The 16,925-nt window shown below is 46.6% G+C and overlaps 1 protein-coding gene across 2 annotated transcripts in view; it reads right to left on the reverse strand.

Annotated features, from left to right (window-relative positions):
- The window catches only part of LOC119389743 (procollagen-lysine,2-oxoglutarate 5-dioxygenase), a 143,535-nt gene that overhangs the window by 13,342 nt on the left and 113,268 nt on the right, over positions 1 to 16,925 (reverse strand). For both annotated transcript variants that reach the window (XM_037657123.2, XM_037657122.2), the window contains one exon: positions 671 to 809. In XM_037657123.2, coding sequence (XP_037513051.1) covers positions 671 to 809 — 139 coding nt within the window. The remainder of the gene's footprint in view (positions 1 to 670; positions 810 to 16,925) is intronic.

Here is a 16,925-nt window from a genome sequence, read left to right on the forward strand (position 1 = left end):
CTTGTTTCTTCAGCGCATCAATAATGTAGTCCCGAACTTATACTGGAACATAGAACCAACCGTTTCGTCGGTCGCGTCGGAAACAAACGCAATTATCTTCACCAAAACATTATACCTTTTTTTTTTTTTTTTTGCTGTTATCCACGTCTGGCCAATCTAATTTCGCGCGCGCGAAATGGAGCCGTCATATTTTTATAGCGCGACGTCGTTTTACGTATCGAGCAATATCGTTCTTTTTTTTTCCCCTCACCTTCCGACTCGGAAACCGAAATTTCGATTAGACAAAGAAAACAGACAAAAGGCCGACGCGGCAAACCCAAACGCCGTTTTCTATAGATTGGGTAGATACTACAAGGCGGCAGACATGGCAGGGGAAGATAAACTACAGCGCACACAATAGACGTACGACGTTAAATTTTTGTCGGACACTCGGCATCGAAAGCAATAAAATAAGGGGTAAAAAATGTGAGATATAACCCCCATCGCTAGAGTTACGGCAGGATTAAACAAATCAAAAATGAATGAAAAGGAATCGAAACTCGAAAAGACGTCAGAGGGAAAAGGAGATACGATTTCAGTCGATAACGGGATTTCGAAAAAAAAAAAAACAAAACACGATAAGATAAAGAAAAAAGAAAAGATGCAGGGGACCGGTCGTTCATAAACGTACCTTGTCGCGCATGTTCTTGCAGAAGGCCATGTCGGGATCCAGGAGACCGTTGATGAAGGATGGGAATTTCTCGCGCGACTTGACCAGCGAACCATTGATCAGGTACGCCCCGTTCAGGAAAGGCACGTTCCATATGCCCCTGCCGTGAAAGAGAAAGAAAAATGGTTAAAATAAAGGAAACGTCGTGTGACAGCAAACTCTTTCGAGTGAACAGTAAAGACGGAGGGGTTCGATAGAGGGGTTGAACGCTGCAAGTGAGCCTTTGTGTACGCTTGGTGAAAGAAAGAAAGAAAGAAAGAAAGAAAGAAAGAAAGAAAGAAAGAAAGAAAGAAAGAAAGAAAGAAAGAAAGAAAGAAAGAAAGAAAGAAAGAAAGAAAGAAAGAAAGAAAGAAAGAAAGAAAGAAAGAAAGAAAGAAAGAAAGAAAGAAAGACATCGTTAACCGAAAGACGGTAAGCAGACAAAGCGTCAGTGTGTAGAACAAGACCCACGGGTGCTGGCACAATCGGTTTCGTATTGAGACCGAGACCGAGAAAGCAAAAAAGAAAACCCAAAAAGGCGGGTTGAGGGAAAGGGTAAAAGAGAGGAGGAAAGAAGGTCACATTGGGGAAACACTAAATGTTCTCGTTTTCCTTGAGCAAGAATTGCTTTCTGTTCAAAAAGTAAACGGTGGGAGTTTGAGAGAGAGAGATAGAAAGAGAGAGAGAGGTGCCGCGAACGACCAGCGAGAGACGACGCGCTAATTACACGTTGTTTGGTTCTCGCACATCCGCGCGGCCCAATTGCTTTCGAGCACTCGCGGCAGTCGCGAGAAATGAACTCGAGGCAGCGAATTGCGACGTGCACTGGAAACGACGTGCGATTACTATTATTTATATTTTTTTTTATTCAGAGCACGACCAAGGCGATAGCGAGCACGGGAAAAATGAAAAGCTTCCTGCAGATTCGCTGTATAGATTGGAAGTTGCAGTTTCTCGCGCAAAGGATAAGTGAAGACGCGATCTGCACGATGTAGTAAAATATTTCTTTCCGTTCCTATAAGTTTTCTTTAAAGTACAGGACGATGCATCAGCCATAAGTGCTCCTGGACTAGATAGAAAAATTATTACGTAAAATAAAACGGCGGAGCAATGCGAGTACCCAAGGCAAGCGGTGAGACTTTGTGACAGAGAGCGCAAACGGCACTTTGCTAGCTGTAAGGAGAACAATAGAGTGCTTTAGCAGTGCCAGTTTACCATACAGTAAGTACGGTAATACCGTACCGCACGTAGCTTTGTTAAACGTTTTAGCCACGCGAGTGAATGGTATAGCGTGATGAGATGATCGAAGTGGTTAATAGAGGTCCTGAATACTCAAAAAAGAGGCGTGAAAACCACGACAGTACGGCATTACCTTACGGTAAACAGGTGCTGCTAAAACACCCTAATAGTACCGCGCATGCGATGTCACCTGAATAACGTGTGCCTGCGATGGTGTCGTAAAACTAGCACGGTGCGAAGCTGCGCGTTATTACCGCAAACTTAGCTTTAATGTTACTGTAAAGGTTGTGCTAAAGTCAACGCAATCGTTGGTTTAAAGCTATGCGGTAGTGTTAAATGTAGCGCGGCTGCGTTAAAAAACAAAAAAAAACTGCACCCTCACTTAAGCACACATACGCACATATACACACACAAGCACGCCAGTATATAGTATAGCGGAATCAGGAAGTCCACAAATAACGGCCTCGTTACCACGACATATGTGAACGTTAAGAACACACACACACAAAAATCAAGTTGGTACAGGGCGTACAGTGCGTAGCTCAAACTTAGCAGTCCTAAGAACTGCCATTAAAGAGAAGACAAAAAGAAGCAAGGTGAAACGGGAAGTGAGCATCGAAGCTTAGGCAGGCAGAAACAAGTGCGCTCAGCTAGATGTCACCGTTGCTTTAAACAAAAAAAGAGACAAATAAAACAAATTATAAACCTGCACCGTTAGCGTGCTAGGTCGGGAGTAACTAATGGCTCGTGTAGCGGTGGCGCCCGTTACCCTCGCCACCTCCAAACTCCCTCGAGTCAAACGGTTCGCTTGTTCCACGTCAGCTCACCGCCTTCCCTTTTTTTATACTTATTTGCGCAGTTAACCGGTTGGGTCTTGCACTTTCCAGTGCGGATAAAAGATTGCGCCGTCCGCGGTCTTACCGTACGTTTTCACTGAACACTTTTCCTTGCGCTTGTTTCGCGAAACAATCAGTCGAAAGACAGAGATGGATCTAACTCTAACGGCTTCTGGAAGAAAGGGAGAGATATATAAAAAAGCAAAGGAAAACGTTTCCTGAGGTCTTATTCACGCGAAATCGCGCCGAGCTCGGCCCTCCCATATAGGCGTCGCGTCGATGGCATGTTCAAGTGATTTCGCTTGCACGCACGCACGCACATATGCGGGCAATTCCCAACAGCCAGGCTAATATTTCTCAGCGGAATCGCGCCGGACCTCAGTCCCGCACACTCCCGAAATAAGGAACTCAAGACGCACTCCCTATCCCACAAAACGAAGTGCCGGACTCGGCTTCCGGATTACATTGACAGATGCGCGTATTTTGCTCGTGGAAGACTCGAAAAGCCCTCACTGGAAATGACAACAAAATAATGAAGAAAATGTTCTGCGTGAATCTCCTTCAGACGGAAAATACCAGGCAGTATAGTGTTCGGCGCATCTCGGTTCTCAAGGGACGGCTTTGTCAAAATAAAGCAAGTAAGAGGGAAAAAGATGAAGTTAAAAAGAACGAAGACAAAGCGGGCTGACAATTTTCACTGCGAGAGAGGGCGATAAAATGTTGATAAAACAAGCTTTTCAAGGCTCCGACTCCATTCGTTGGTATAGTGGAAACCGCGGGAAGTTCCAAATAATAAAACAAATGCAGTCAGTTGAGTGAGGCGGCTGGCTTTCGGTAGGGAGGTGCTATCACATACGTATAGAAACAGGCACCTGCCAGGTAGACCTATATACTGGCCTGCGATGGTGTTCACATGGTGTTGAAGTATGCTTTCCGAGAAATCGGGGGCAGACAGCATCGTTGTTTTCTGCAGCTTTTACGCCACCTTCAGTTGTCTGCCTAAGTAGAGTGTCAACAACCTTCGCGTGTGAGGCTACAGGGCGATGGCTGTCGAGACCAGCTCTCAAGGAGGATTCTTTATAAGCCAATGATTTCCATGACGTGTTTGCACAAGGGGGCAAGGAGCAAGCGGATCGCATGACGTCTCCCGATGACGTCCAGTGTTCAGAGGTTGCATGCAGCCTATATGACCTTTGCGTATTCGTATACGCATTTCCTATATGATTCTCCTTCGTGGGCACTTTGACCTCGTGTTCCCACTGGTCGTTTTCGTACCCGAAGGACGCAGGATCGAACCCCGGCTGCGACGGCCGCCTTTCGATGGAGGCAGAGTGCTAGAGGACCGTGTTTTAACGGTTTTAGCGGATTTAACAGATTTATGTGCACGTTAAAGAACCCCAGGTGGTCGAGGTTTCCGGAGCCCTCCGTTATGACGTCCCTCATAGCCATATCGTGGTTTTGGGACGTGAAACCCCGGATATTATTATAAACGCTACGCAAGCCCAACAATTGTTATTATTAGTATTTACCGTAATCAGGTCACACGGAAAGGAAGACAGACTGAAGCAACAACAGAATTGGGTCACATGAGTGTTAGTTCGTCATCTATAGCTTTGTCGAGAAAGAAAATGGGGCATCTGGGGTTTAACAACACGAGTAGGATGATTTGTGTTTGCTGATGCCCTAATTGCGTACAAGAAGACCCGATCGATCGAAGGTAATGAAATAAATAGCGGAAAGTTTAGCGCTGTCCCGTCTCTTCTTCGTGCGTGTCGTGCTTTCCTTTTCTGCGTCGTGCTAATTCACGCTAGCTCGAACGGGAACGCTCTTCATCTCCGCTGGTACTTGTACAGTTTAGGGCTTGCTAAGCGACCGTTCTTGCACATACTCACAATGGGCAATAGTAATGCTACCTGCGGCGACTGCGAAACTACATCTTACTTTGATCGCATCTTAAATGTTATTAGGAAAGTATTGAAGGACCCTTACATTACGACGCCCTTCCTCGATTCAGCGCTATATATCCTTGCCGTATGCATTCCGCGTGTCCTTTTAAAAGTACGTAGTTCCATTGAAAACCTGCTTTTGCCGGTTTCCCGTCCATCTCGCCGGGACAATTTGCTCACAAAGCCGCTCCCCTGAAGTAATCAAAAAGCGTCTAAGTTGAACTGTCCGCTGCGTGGGCGATACGGAACAGTTCGCCTCCTCCTTACATCTCCCCAGTACCAGGAATATTAGGTTTCCTGAATAGAGGAGAAGAGGTTCTCTCAGACGCGTCCGGAACAGCAAGAACTTCAGGAAGTACCGCGAACAGAGCGCAAGGCAGCCTTTCGACTCAACGAAAAGTAGTGAACTTCTTCCATTGCTGCGTCCTTATAACATGCGCAAAGAGTGCACTGTATGCACCGGACAAACTGCAAAATACAACAAAATTTCCCGGAAGGTCCACCCTATATACGAGCAAAGTTTCATCGAACTCTTTGACGGTGTCCAATCGGCCGAGCGCGACTCACTGCAAACACAAACGTGGGAAGAAGCCCTCGCAATCTTCTCGACGTATAACACGTGACATGTCGCGGCAGACGGTAAACTACGTTGCGCTAATGCGGGCGAGAGCACGCTGGCGCTGCTTCAAACCAGACAGAAAACACACTCCCGGCCATATTGTTCATTTTATTTCTTTAGCGGAGAAATTTCAACTGCACCCCGTGAAAAGAGAAAGAAAAAGGAATAAATGAGAAAAGTAGAAAGGGAGAGGGGAGTGAGGCCATACAGAAAAGAGGCAAAAAATAACCTGAGACGAGTTTCACGAACCGGAGTGAATCAAAGGATAAAATTTAATCAAGGCGCTGCGTATGTATACTACAGGCCGGAGCGGCCGGTCTGTCGCGCCTGGAATGCAACAGTTTGCGGAGCGCACGAAGGCCCCGCATGAATGGCCGCCCATAGCCGGCTTCCTCCTCTCCCATCCCGCCAATTACGTAACCCTCTCCCTCCGTTCTTCTCACGCAAGTCCAACTCGGTTAACGGCCTAACTGGCGCGATAAACTCGTTAAAACTGCTCACAAAGGCGCCGAGGCGTCGTTCCGGGGCAACGCCGTTTTTATTCCGGCCGGATCTTCCTCGCTCTCTCTGCAAACAGCCGCCGTTTCCATAGTGACACAGCCGTAGAAGAAGAAGAATAATGAAACAGGAGGCCTGTCCTTTTCTTTCGGTGGCGTTGCTGCTTTCCTAGCCAATTTTCGCGCCCCGCGTTGTCGTATCATGCGGAAGAATGGCTAAGCAAAAGAAAGGTTAGCGAAAGAAAGGATAGAATCCGAGGGTACACGTCCAAAATGAAGAAACGGGCTGTAGGCGCGTGAAGGGCGACCGCGGGAGGATGTGCGCATGACACGGGAGTTGTTGGAGAAGCGAAGAATGCGAGCTCGTAACAAGGACACCGGCACGAAACACGAGAACAGCGCGTCTGGTACATACATAACACGATAAGAAAAGAAAGAAATGCGGGAAGAAAGATAGAAACTGAGTGATTGTAACGGAGGTCGTAGTTCGGTTGAACGAGACCCCAGGGATCCCCCCTTTCTCACACACGTATACGTACGGACGTATTTCACGAAATAAAAGGATAAAGACGACCGAGTCCGCGTGTCAGGACAGCGCTGCCCCGCGAAGGGCCTCAGGACACCGCGCAGAGCCCCCATATACGACGTTCCACAGTCCCTGTCCAGCCTCGTCCAGACCAATAAACATCCCTGGAGCCGCACGCGTATTTTCTCCTTTTGCTATCCCCTTCCGATCTTAGCAAAAAAAAAAAAAAATGTCGAATGGTAGGGACAATATAATAATAGGATAGCCCGTGATGTGTGAGTTCTCCCGTTATCCGTCCGTATAATACGCAAGACGAAAGGTGGGCGAAAGCGGGGGAGGGGGGGGGGGGGGACGGAAATGTCTAAATGGAGATAGATAACAGACGTCAGAAGCGACGCTGTGGAAAGAAACAAGAAAAGAAACGAGAGCAAGAAAATCGTGTTCGGTCTTAGTTATTTCTTTTTTTCAAAACGCTGCCGCTTCGTTGGACGCCTTGTCAAGGAAAATATTTCTAGACAGCGAACGGTGGCTAGGCGGAAGAATTGCGCGCATGAAAAAAAAAAAAGATTACGACGTACAATTCGTGGGCAAACCGAACTAAATAGATAAATACCACCATGGATGAAAAAAAATTAACGAAAGAAAAAGACGGCAATGGTGTTCACCAATTCGTCTTCCCTTTCCCTTATCATATTTTACCAAAACTGCGCGTTGAAACCTGACGCAAAAATTTTCTTAAAATCTCGCGACGCTCCACTGCAGCGGCATGTCCAATACTAGAGCATGTACTAAATAGACGACAAAAATAATCACAAAAAATGTAAGCATGCGATCAAGAAAGCAAGCAAGACGAAGTGTGGTTGTCTCGATTATTAGGTATAAAGACAAGCATTAATAAACTCGCACGTCGAAAGACGGGCCAGCAGGCCATAAGGGAAAACGGAAAATAAGTTAAGACGGACAAGATAACCGCGACCGGGATGCAAGGAAACAGGCGTCTCTTCCTCTCTCTTATACATCGAATCAGCTCACTCTTTTTATCACTTTCAGCGGACCAGTCCTTCTACGCTTCGACATGCCCCACCGGTAACACCGAGGAGAGACCCTCCCGCTCCTCCTACGCGTTCCTATCTCTCGTCTAAGGTCCCTATCATCCCCGTAGTGCTACCGGTAGCAGCAGCAGCACACGTTTTTAGCCTACAGCGCGGGCTAACAAGTCCGCGGCGGCGGCCATACACCGAAAGGCTTTTTGAGACCTCGTGTAGTGCGCTCCTCGCCTCCCCACTGCTCCACGCTTGGCTCCTTCCTCCTGCTTGCACCAGTGGCCGCGGGGCCGCGCTCCATTCGATTAGGCCGAGCGAGCCGCTCTGCTCCTTGTATTCAACGCTGCTTTCCCTTATCCCGCCATACCGAAGCTCTCCCTCTTCCGAGCCTTCGGGCCTTAGCCTTCGCCGAGTACAGTCGCGTGCATTACACACTTGAAAGCCAAAAGAAAGAATCTAGGCCGCTCAAATAAATAAAGCCGGTAACCTGTTCCTAAAGGTCGGCGGAAGTATAGAGCTTGCAACAAAACTCTTTCCTTGTGTGTACACACTACCGAAGAATAATCTTGCCACGCGTCTCCCAACTCGGCGTGTTCGATCCTCCCTGTGCATTAAAGATGCAGCCAACGTTTAAGCGAAAAGCCGCAAAGACGCTTTCTCAGCGGTGAGACAGTCGGTTTTCACGCCCCACCAGTGGCAGATGTATAAGCAGTCCACAAGGAGGATTTACCGCGACGCAAAGTGCACCGAGTAACGCAGGCGAGCTGTCGCTGCAAAAGTAAGCCGGGAATCAAGCGATGGACTTGTCTTGTTCAATGGTGTGCTGTACCATTTCTAACATAAGCGCGCCCAAAGACAACAGACACATGCAAGTACAAGTGCAAGTTCAAACAGAGAGAGAGACAGACGACTGAGGCAGATGCAGTGAAGGTAAACGGAAGATAAACGCATGGTTTGCTACCTTACTCTAGCGGACAAGACAAGGTGGAAAGAATAGCGGAGACATAAAGCAGACGTACGAAAAAAAAAGTTGAGAATATAAGCATATTGTTGAGCGCATATTGAGAAAAAGACCAAAAAAGCATGTTTGCAGACTAACAGGAATACAGAATATGATAACAGCTCCAAAATGGCAGATAGCCTGTTTTAAAAGGTATCCGCCATCACTCCCAAATACTAAAGTCGTAGCGCTCAGAGCGCTCTTCTGGTAACATAAACGTTCTTCCTTTTCCACTATTTGTGCCGAAATCAATCGCATTCAGTCAACTTCACTGCATAGTACAAGCGTACTGCGGGAAAGCACGCTCCTCTCTCTCTCTCTCGAGAAGCATACCCATAACTGGAGTCTTTGAGTAACGCGGCTATTGTACCTGCACGCATCGTTTTCTCGCTCGCTCGCGCACAATTTTCTGAAGGCAGGAATATATGAGGGTCCGGGTTATCTCTCCAGCGCTGGCGACTACATTCAGGTTTCCTCGAGCGTCAACCGCGCACACGAGGTCGCCGTTTCTCACAAAAGCGCGCGCAGTCTCCTCCTTCGTTCCGAGATCAACCAACGGAGACCGAGAGCGACCTCATTAATTAAGGTAGCCGAGCTACACGCCCGCTCTTTACCAGGATACTCACATGGTTACCATGACATATATATTCGCGCAACGATTACTTCCAAGCTATTTTATAAAGCTAAGCTTTCGTAACTCGCAGATTTCAGTGGCAGCATCGTACGCGATAAACCCAGCGGCAGCGAGCGCATACAGAAATGAGGCCCTCGAAGGTGCACCGGCCACATACGTATTTTTGTACACCGTTTTCCAGTAATTGATGCGCTCTCGATCGCGGGCTTGCCGGCGATCAGCCGTTTCTGATATGGCAATGTGATCTTTTATCGAGGTTATTTGCAAGTTCACGTTGTCACGTTTCATCGTTGCCTTGATATGAACGCATGGCATGACCGTCGTTGTTGCCTGCAGCAACTGAAGCATTACGCTGCTAAGTACGTGGATGAAGGTCCAATTACCGGCATCAAAGGAGGAAACAGTTAGGAGAGAGCATTGCACAATGAGATAGATAGATAGATAGATAGATAGATAGATAGATAGATAGATAGATAGATAGATAGATAGATAGATAGATAGATAGATAGATAGATAGATAGATAGATAGATAGATAGATAGATAGATAGATAGATAGATAGATAGATAGATAGATAGATAGATAGATAGATAGATAGATAGATAGATAGATAGATAGACAGACAGACAGACAGACAGACAGACAGACAGACAGACAGACAGACAGACAGACAGACAGACAGACAGACAGACAGAAGAAAGAAAGAAAGAAAGAAAGAAAGAAAGAAAGAAAGAAAGAAAGAAAGAAAGAAAGAAAGAAAGAAAGAAAGAAAGAAAGAAAGAAAGAAAGAAAGAAAGAAAGAAAGAAAGAAAGAAAGAAAGAAAGAAAGTCTTGAGTCTTGAAGAAAGAAAGTCTTGAGTGTGTGCGTGTGTGATTCCGTGAGTGCTTTGTGGAAATTATAAATTTCGCTAAGTTTCTTTCTTACAATATGACGGGTTACCAACTAGCCCAACAACAAGTTTTAATAAGAAAGAAAGAAAGTCGAGCGACTGTCACGAGGGCATTATTCACGGTTGAACTTACTTCAGCACCCCATGCGCAACCGCACCAAGGAAAGCGCGTGAGACGCGCTTCTTCAAGAGCGACGCGGATTCTCAAATCGCCGCTTTCTTTCACGCTTCGAAACTCTTCGAGACGGCTCCTCGGAATTTTCCACGTTTGAGCGTGCCACGAAAGCTTGCTGTTATCCGGTTATCTCAAATGTGAGCCAACCGGTTTTGAAAGAGTTCGATGCTCCCTTCCCTTGTAATCCAGATGTGATGCGCTGCGGGCCAACAAAGCTGTTAAAGAAAATACTATAGCGCGGTATAGTTGCCTTAAAATATTTCCACTTTCGTAACCTCGCTTACTCGTTCGCGCTGCATATATGATGGTGAGCAGTATATCACACACAAGCGATTGAAGGAAAGAAGGGAAACGGATCAAGAGCTCGTTTTCTTTGTTAGACGCAACCTAATGAACCTAACCTAACGTTTAACTGTGGTGTAGTAATTATGATGGAAATGTAACAAAATTAGGGGGGACGAAAAGACAACTTGCCGCCGGCATGGACCGAACCTACAACCTTCGGATAACGCGTCAGATGCTCTGCTAATCCAGCTACGGCAACGGTCGTCTTCCCGTCTACCTTATCTGGTATTTCTATGCGTGATAAACCTGGGAGTGTTAGCCAGCGCCGCTCGTAGCCATGACGGCGAGTCTGGAACCCTCTTTCTTTGCTGGAGTCACGTAGCACGTGACAAGTGAATGGCCACGAATGGGCAGATTTTGGGTCTGCCAACGCCATTAGCGCACGAGTGCGCACACAGCTTCTACTACGCAGCAAACCTACACAGTGGAAAATAAGCCTGGCTTGTAGAAAACTGGACTCCTGCGTCTTGCATTTAAAAATGCAAATGGTCCGGATAGGGTGAGGAGCGGTTTTAACCTACCAGTAAGAAAGCGTCATCTTGAAAGGACGATCCCTCGCACTTTTGTCACGCCAGCCTTTGTTTTCATATAATCAAACAAAGAAGCGTCCTCGACAAACCGAAGCGCAGCGCGTGTGTTAAGTGCAGCAAAACATCCGAGTGTTTATGGTGTTCTTTCCGAAGATGAGTTATCTGAACGCCTATCCAAACAACAGAATTCTCGAAAAAAACAACCAAATTCTGCGTCCATCGACGGAATGAGCTCTTGCAGCCGGTTGCTTAATGCTCGAACTCAAAACACAGCACAAGGCGCGCGAAGCACGAATGCAAACATTTTTTTTCGGAGCCGACATTTACGACAGCGCAACGATAAAAGAACATTGCGCCAGTGACGATTTCAACACACTACAAAAAATAATAACGAAAAGAATAGAAGGGGCGGAGCCCGAGGCGTCGATGTCTTTCGAAAAGGATCGATGTGCATCGTCGCAGCGGCCTCATGAAACTTCGCAGCCGTCAAGACTGATTGCACCCGCGGTGCACGAGAACACGACGACGACGACTCTCTTCGCGACACGATTGTGACAAAGTGCGCTTCGGCGGTGCCGCGGGACGATGCGTCGCGAGTAATACCGAGAAAACAGATGGAACACGCAACGCGTGTTCTTCGATATAGACTTCAGAGAGAGCGCGCTTTACCAGCCAGCCGAAACCGACGTGGGGACGAAGAGCAACGGTCCTCTTCGCCGGGCTTCATCAACGTCGACATCGCGACCGCCTTCTCTCTCTCTCTATTCCCTTGCACCGATCGCGAAAATGCTCTTCCTTTGAGCGTGCCGCAACCTCGTCATCATCATGACAGCCGCCGCCGCCGCCGCTTTGGCATCGTATATATATAAATGCACCAAGCGCGCGAATACCCGAAGGATCGCGCGCATGGAGCTAGATGTAAGGGCAGACAGAGAGAGAGGAGGAAAGATAGGAAAGGAGAAAGAGAGTGCGACAGAGCTCCGGGCGCTTTTATACCCCGATGCCAGACACCGTCGTCCATCATTGAACGCTCGACTTTTAGACGATGTCCATGCTTTTATATCCTTGCTCACGATGGACGCCGACGGGTCACGCACGGACAGGGCAACGCATCCAGTGGCACGTCAAAATAGGCTGACGTGGTCATTCGTAATAATACAGTTTTGCTTTATTTATTTTTTTCGGAGTGAACGGAGTCTTTTTTTTTTGTTTTTTTTTAACATTGAGATTTGCATGCAGAGAAATTATACTACTGGACACGGATTACGCAGTGAAGTAGATATTGACATCATTCGGAGGTGGAAACGAAATATGTAATCGACTAATTATCAAAACGTCGCTAATTACCGCCAAGAACGAATTACGTTAGGGCACATACTGCAGTTTATATAAATAATACTGTGTTTCTATTGACTTTGTGTTCTATTCAATAAGATCTCTGTTGAGATATAATTAAATATCGTACATTATTGATGCAATAAAATCGTCATTAATCGTTACTTCGCTTACAGTGAGGATCTGGTGAGTGAGCAATCAGCAGCATCGCACTTGTCATTTCTTAAGGTGTTAAAAAAAACTGGGCACCTTGCACTACTGGAGCAAGGCTGGACTGACAGCGGAGCTTGTGGCCGTCCAAGCTTATGTTGTCTTCTAGAAAGTCGACATAAGTCACTGCTAGGTTTGGCTAGATAATGCAAGGCTTAGCTAGGTGGAGCGTAGAACTATATTGCTTTGCGGAGTGCCGTCGTGGCTAAGTGAAGTGGACAATTAATCAGTAAGTTATTAATTAAGGCATTTTCATTAGCATGGTCTTAATTAACAAGCTCTTAATTAATGCTGCCTTGATTATCACATCCTTAATTAAAATTCTTAAGTACCAATTTACCTTAATTAGCAAGGTCTTAAGAAGATGAAGAAGAGGATGAAAAGAGCGAACGCCGGCCGAGCCACGGGCCAGAAGGTATACAGGCCGATCATGCTGTTGATGGCTTTTCACTCTGCACGGCCTAACGTCGAGCACAAACAGCCCCACCGTTAAAACAAGGAGTGAAAGCATTTCACAACGTAAAGCGCGTTGTAACCGAATTGATACGGTATCTGCAGTGTTTCGCGCGTGCGAACGTCTGCGTGACGTGTTTCAATCCACGCCGCGCAGCGCGAACGAACGTTTCAAGAAAAAAAAAGCTCGTCGTGTTCTGGCAAAATTCTAAAGCCAGCTCAGTTATTGATTTGTTTTTGTCTTTTTTTTTTGTTTTTTTTTCGCGCTGCCGACCAACGTTACAATGGCAGCCGTTAAAAACGATGTGGAGAAGCTCTATGACTGCCGGAGAATCCTGGGAAGTAATAATAATAATAAATAAGAACGGTTTGGACGTGGACGTAACTTTTCTCTCCGAAATCTGACAGCTGTCTACAGTTTTGCCTAGCACGCGATTCGAAACTGAAAACAGCGGCGGCCCGAGAAAGAATTTGGCTGATGATTAACGGTTGGCAAGAAAACGTAAAGCGGTAATGCACCGTACCTTTCGCCGAATATAATTCCCGAAGCGACGCTGTCTCACGATCAGGGCAGACATCATAAATTGTACTTAATATTCACATATGTATATGCATTTTTCATTGCGTATGAGTGAATATTCGTTTATGTGACTGGACCTGTTTAAATTATTGAATGAGCAAAGTATAGATTTAAGGTGGACAAGGACGCCAAACATTCCTATTTCACGACGCCGACCACGTCTATACAGCGCACAATAGTTAGCATTGCACCGGAGTGGGTATCAAAGGAGTCGTGCGCTTTTACATTAAAGTTCTGATTGTTATGTGTGAAAGTACTTTCTTGAAATTCTGATTGTTACGTGTGGAAGTACTTTTTTCAAAGTTGTGATCATTATGTGTAAAAGTACTTTTTCTCATCTTGCTCTTACTGAACACGGGCACAACGAGGTTTAAAAAGTAAATTTCGGGGCTCCACGTGCCAACACAGCAATACGGTTATGAAGCACTCCGTACTAGGGGACTCCGAATTAACTCTGACATAGTTATTTAACGTGCAGCATGTAACTTAAACGGGTGTTGTTCTTGCATTTCGCGTTGATCGAAACGCGGCGGCGGTGATCGGCAATCGAACCTGCGTCCTCGAACTCAGCAGCTCGACACCTTACCTATTAAGCTATCGTGCAAGGCCGGTGTACAAAGAAGTCGTTTGTTTGTTCTTTAGCAAGTTTTCCCGAATATGCCAACAGCTTCGGAGGCAGCGTGGGTAAGGGAAAAATGCAGTAATTATCTATTTATGCCTTCATTTATAAATGATTGCGAATTATTCTGCATTGAATTAGTGCGTCATAGTTAAACTGTTAAGTCCAACAAAAGCTACACGTTTCATTTGTGCTTCGAGAAGTCCATTAACTCGTCTGCCCGATTGCAACTTGCTCCTGAGAACCATATCTATGGTAATAATAGCGAGCGTTTCCGAAAGGCACTGGTACCGGGTGCAGCCTCCAGACCGAAAAAAAAAAAAACCGCTACGAAGCTTTCGTTCAGTGAAAACTGTATGTGTCACCCAATAGTAGCTTAGTGCTGTATGATCGAATTGATTGTTTTCTTTTCAAATATTTTTGGCTCTTGATGGAAGTTGCTGTATGCGTGTTGCGTATGTCGCGGCTTCAACACGTGGCTACACAATCTTCCGCTTGTAAAAACTTCAGACGCGCGTGCTTTCCTTCCATCTTTACTTTTCAGATTCCCGCGGAGATCGGTAAGCTTTGTCTAAATTTAGCTTTTCTTGCTACGCGAACAGGCTCGCTTAACGCATACAACCATCCGCTTTTAAACGTACGATTACATGCGTTATCCATGCGCTGTCGAGTCAACGTATAGGCGTCAACCTGAGCGCCAACCTAACCAGTCGCGCCATCCTGAGCATACACATCACCCTGAAAACCGAGCAAATCTTTGCACTCACACAAGAACACACGCAGGGCGCAGGATTCACTGAATCGCGCACTATGTTGAAACGAGAAACATACATACGAGAGAAAACTACGGTTACGGACAAAAAGCGAGAAGTAAGATGAAAGGATTTCCTCGGCCGGAATGGCACAATCGATATCACGCCGTTCATGAAACACGCAGACATAAGCGAGACACACACACACTGACAGACAGACACACACACGCGCGCGCACCACACACACACACACAGAGAGAGAGAGAGAGAGAGAGAGAGAGAGAGAGAGAGACCCCGTGTATCGGCAAGTATCAAAAGTATCAAAGTTCACAGACGACGAACAGCCTTCATGCGCGAGAAACTTCCGCTCAATAAACACGCCCACATCCGCACGCACAAACAACGAATGTGAGGAATGAAGGACACGAATAAAGGAGGAGAGGAAGGAAATGGAGAAGGGAAGGGGATAGGTTGGAAGGAAAATCGCCCAACAGTGACGAGCCTCGGCGTTTTCGGAAGGCTTCTCGCTCGGCTGCGTCCGCTCATCCGAAACCCTCGGTGATAATGGTCTATGCCTCTCGCCGTCCCCGCCAAAGACCCCCCCCCCCCTCCCTATCCCGCGCGACCCACGGCGGCGAATCACTTGACTTATCCCGCCACTCGCCACGCCAACGATCGCAAAAAGATGGAGGAACGAAGAGGAGGAACAAGACAAAACGGAAGAGCAAGAACAGTCGCGCTTCCTTCTCTTCCTCTTGCTCCCTTTGGAAAAGGAGTGGCAGCAGGGCACGTCTTAGCGCTACGCTACACACACCGCCGCTCGAGGGAATCGGGCCGTACCCACAGGCGACGTCGGCTCGCCGGAGCTTGCAGCGTAGCGTACGTAATCTGACGCGCACGCTCCAACTATACCGGTGCGCGCGCTTTCCCCAACCGTTTCATTGTTTTTTTTTTTTTCCTTCTGAATCTACATGCCCTGTTTTCGTTCTTACGTAGCCCACTACGGTGTGAATGCAGCTCCGTGTAGCGCGGAGACTTTCGGTGTTTCGGCTTAGTCACGGTAAAGAGTCCCTTTCGAAAACGGAACCGTCGCAATGCGGGAATTTAAACGTAACTAGCCGAGAAACGTCGGGCAGGAAAACTGTACTGAGCCCGAAACACTCGCAGAGAAAGAAGAGATGCCCACTGCATGGGTAAATGCAACCAAAAGAAGGAATTCGTATGAGCTCCTGTTTACTCGTCCTTACACGGCTCACCTCTGACATCTAGCTCACGCGTTCAGAAAGCGAGCGTATGCATATATTACCGCCAGGCGATAGGGAGACCAACGACTCGGAAACAGGTATACATATATAATTTTTTTTACTTTGATGAACGTCTAAAAATTTCAAACCCAGCAGCGTTTCTTCGCGACTGCGTCTGGTAGTACAAAGCGGTCGTTTAGTGATTGTGATTATATTTAGCAACAAAGTATGACATTCCCGTTGACAGAATTTCGACAGGAACGGCTGCTTAAAGGTGAACGTCCATATATATATATATATATATATATATATATATATATATATATATATATATATATATATATATATATATATATATATATATATATATATATATATATATAATAGCCTTATACCTTCCTGTAACACAGCGGAGAGGTGTAAAGAAAAGCACAGAGAGCACAAGAACGCCGCGACATAACATGCACTATATTAACTGAAATTCTGCGGACGTCTGCGATGCAAATTGTCGTGCAGCGAATCGGTATGAGATGCATCACAACGTTAATTACCTCTGTCGTCGAGTTAACTGTCTGACAAGTTTCCGGCGATTTCGATTACCTAGATTGCGTAGGCGCTTAACCTGATCGCTTAACCCGATCGTAGCGTTATGTATATGCAAATATCTCACCCGTCGCAATGGTACAGTGGTTACGGTGCTCGGCTGCTGACCCGAAGGTCGCGTGTTCGATCCCGGCCGCGGCGGTTGCATTTCGCTGGAGGCGA

The sequence above is a fragment of the Rhipicephalus sanguineus genome, chromosome 4 (assembly GCF_013339695.2).
Source record: "Rhipicephalus sanguineus isolate Rsan-2018 chromosome 4, BIME_Rsan_1.4, whole genome shotgun sequence".
Lineage (NCBI taxonomy): Eukaryota > Metazoa > Arthropoda > Arachnida > Ixodida > Ixodidae > Rhipicephalus > Rhipicephalus sanguineus.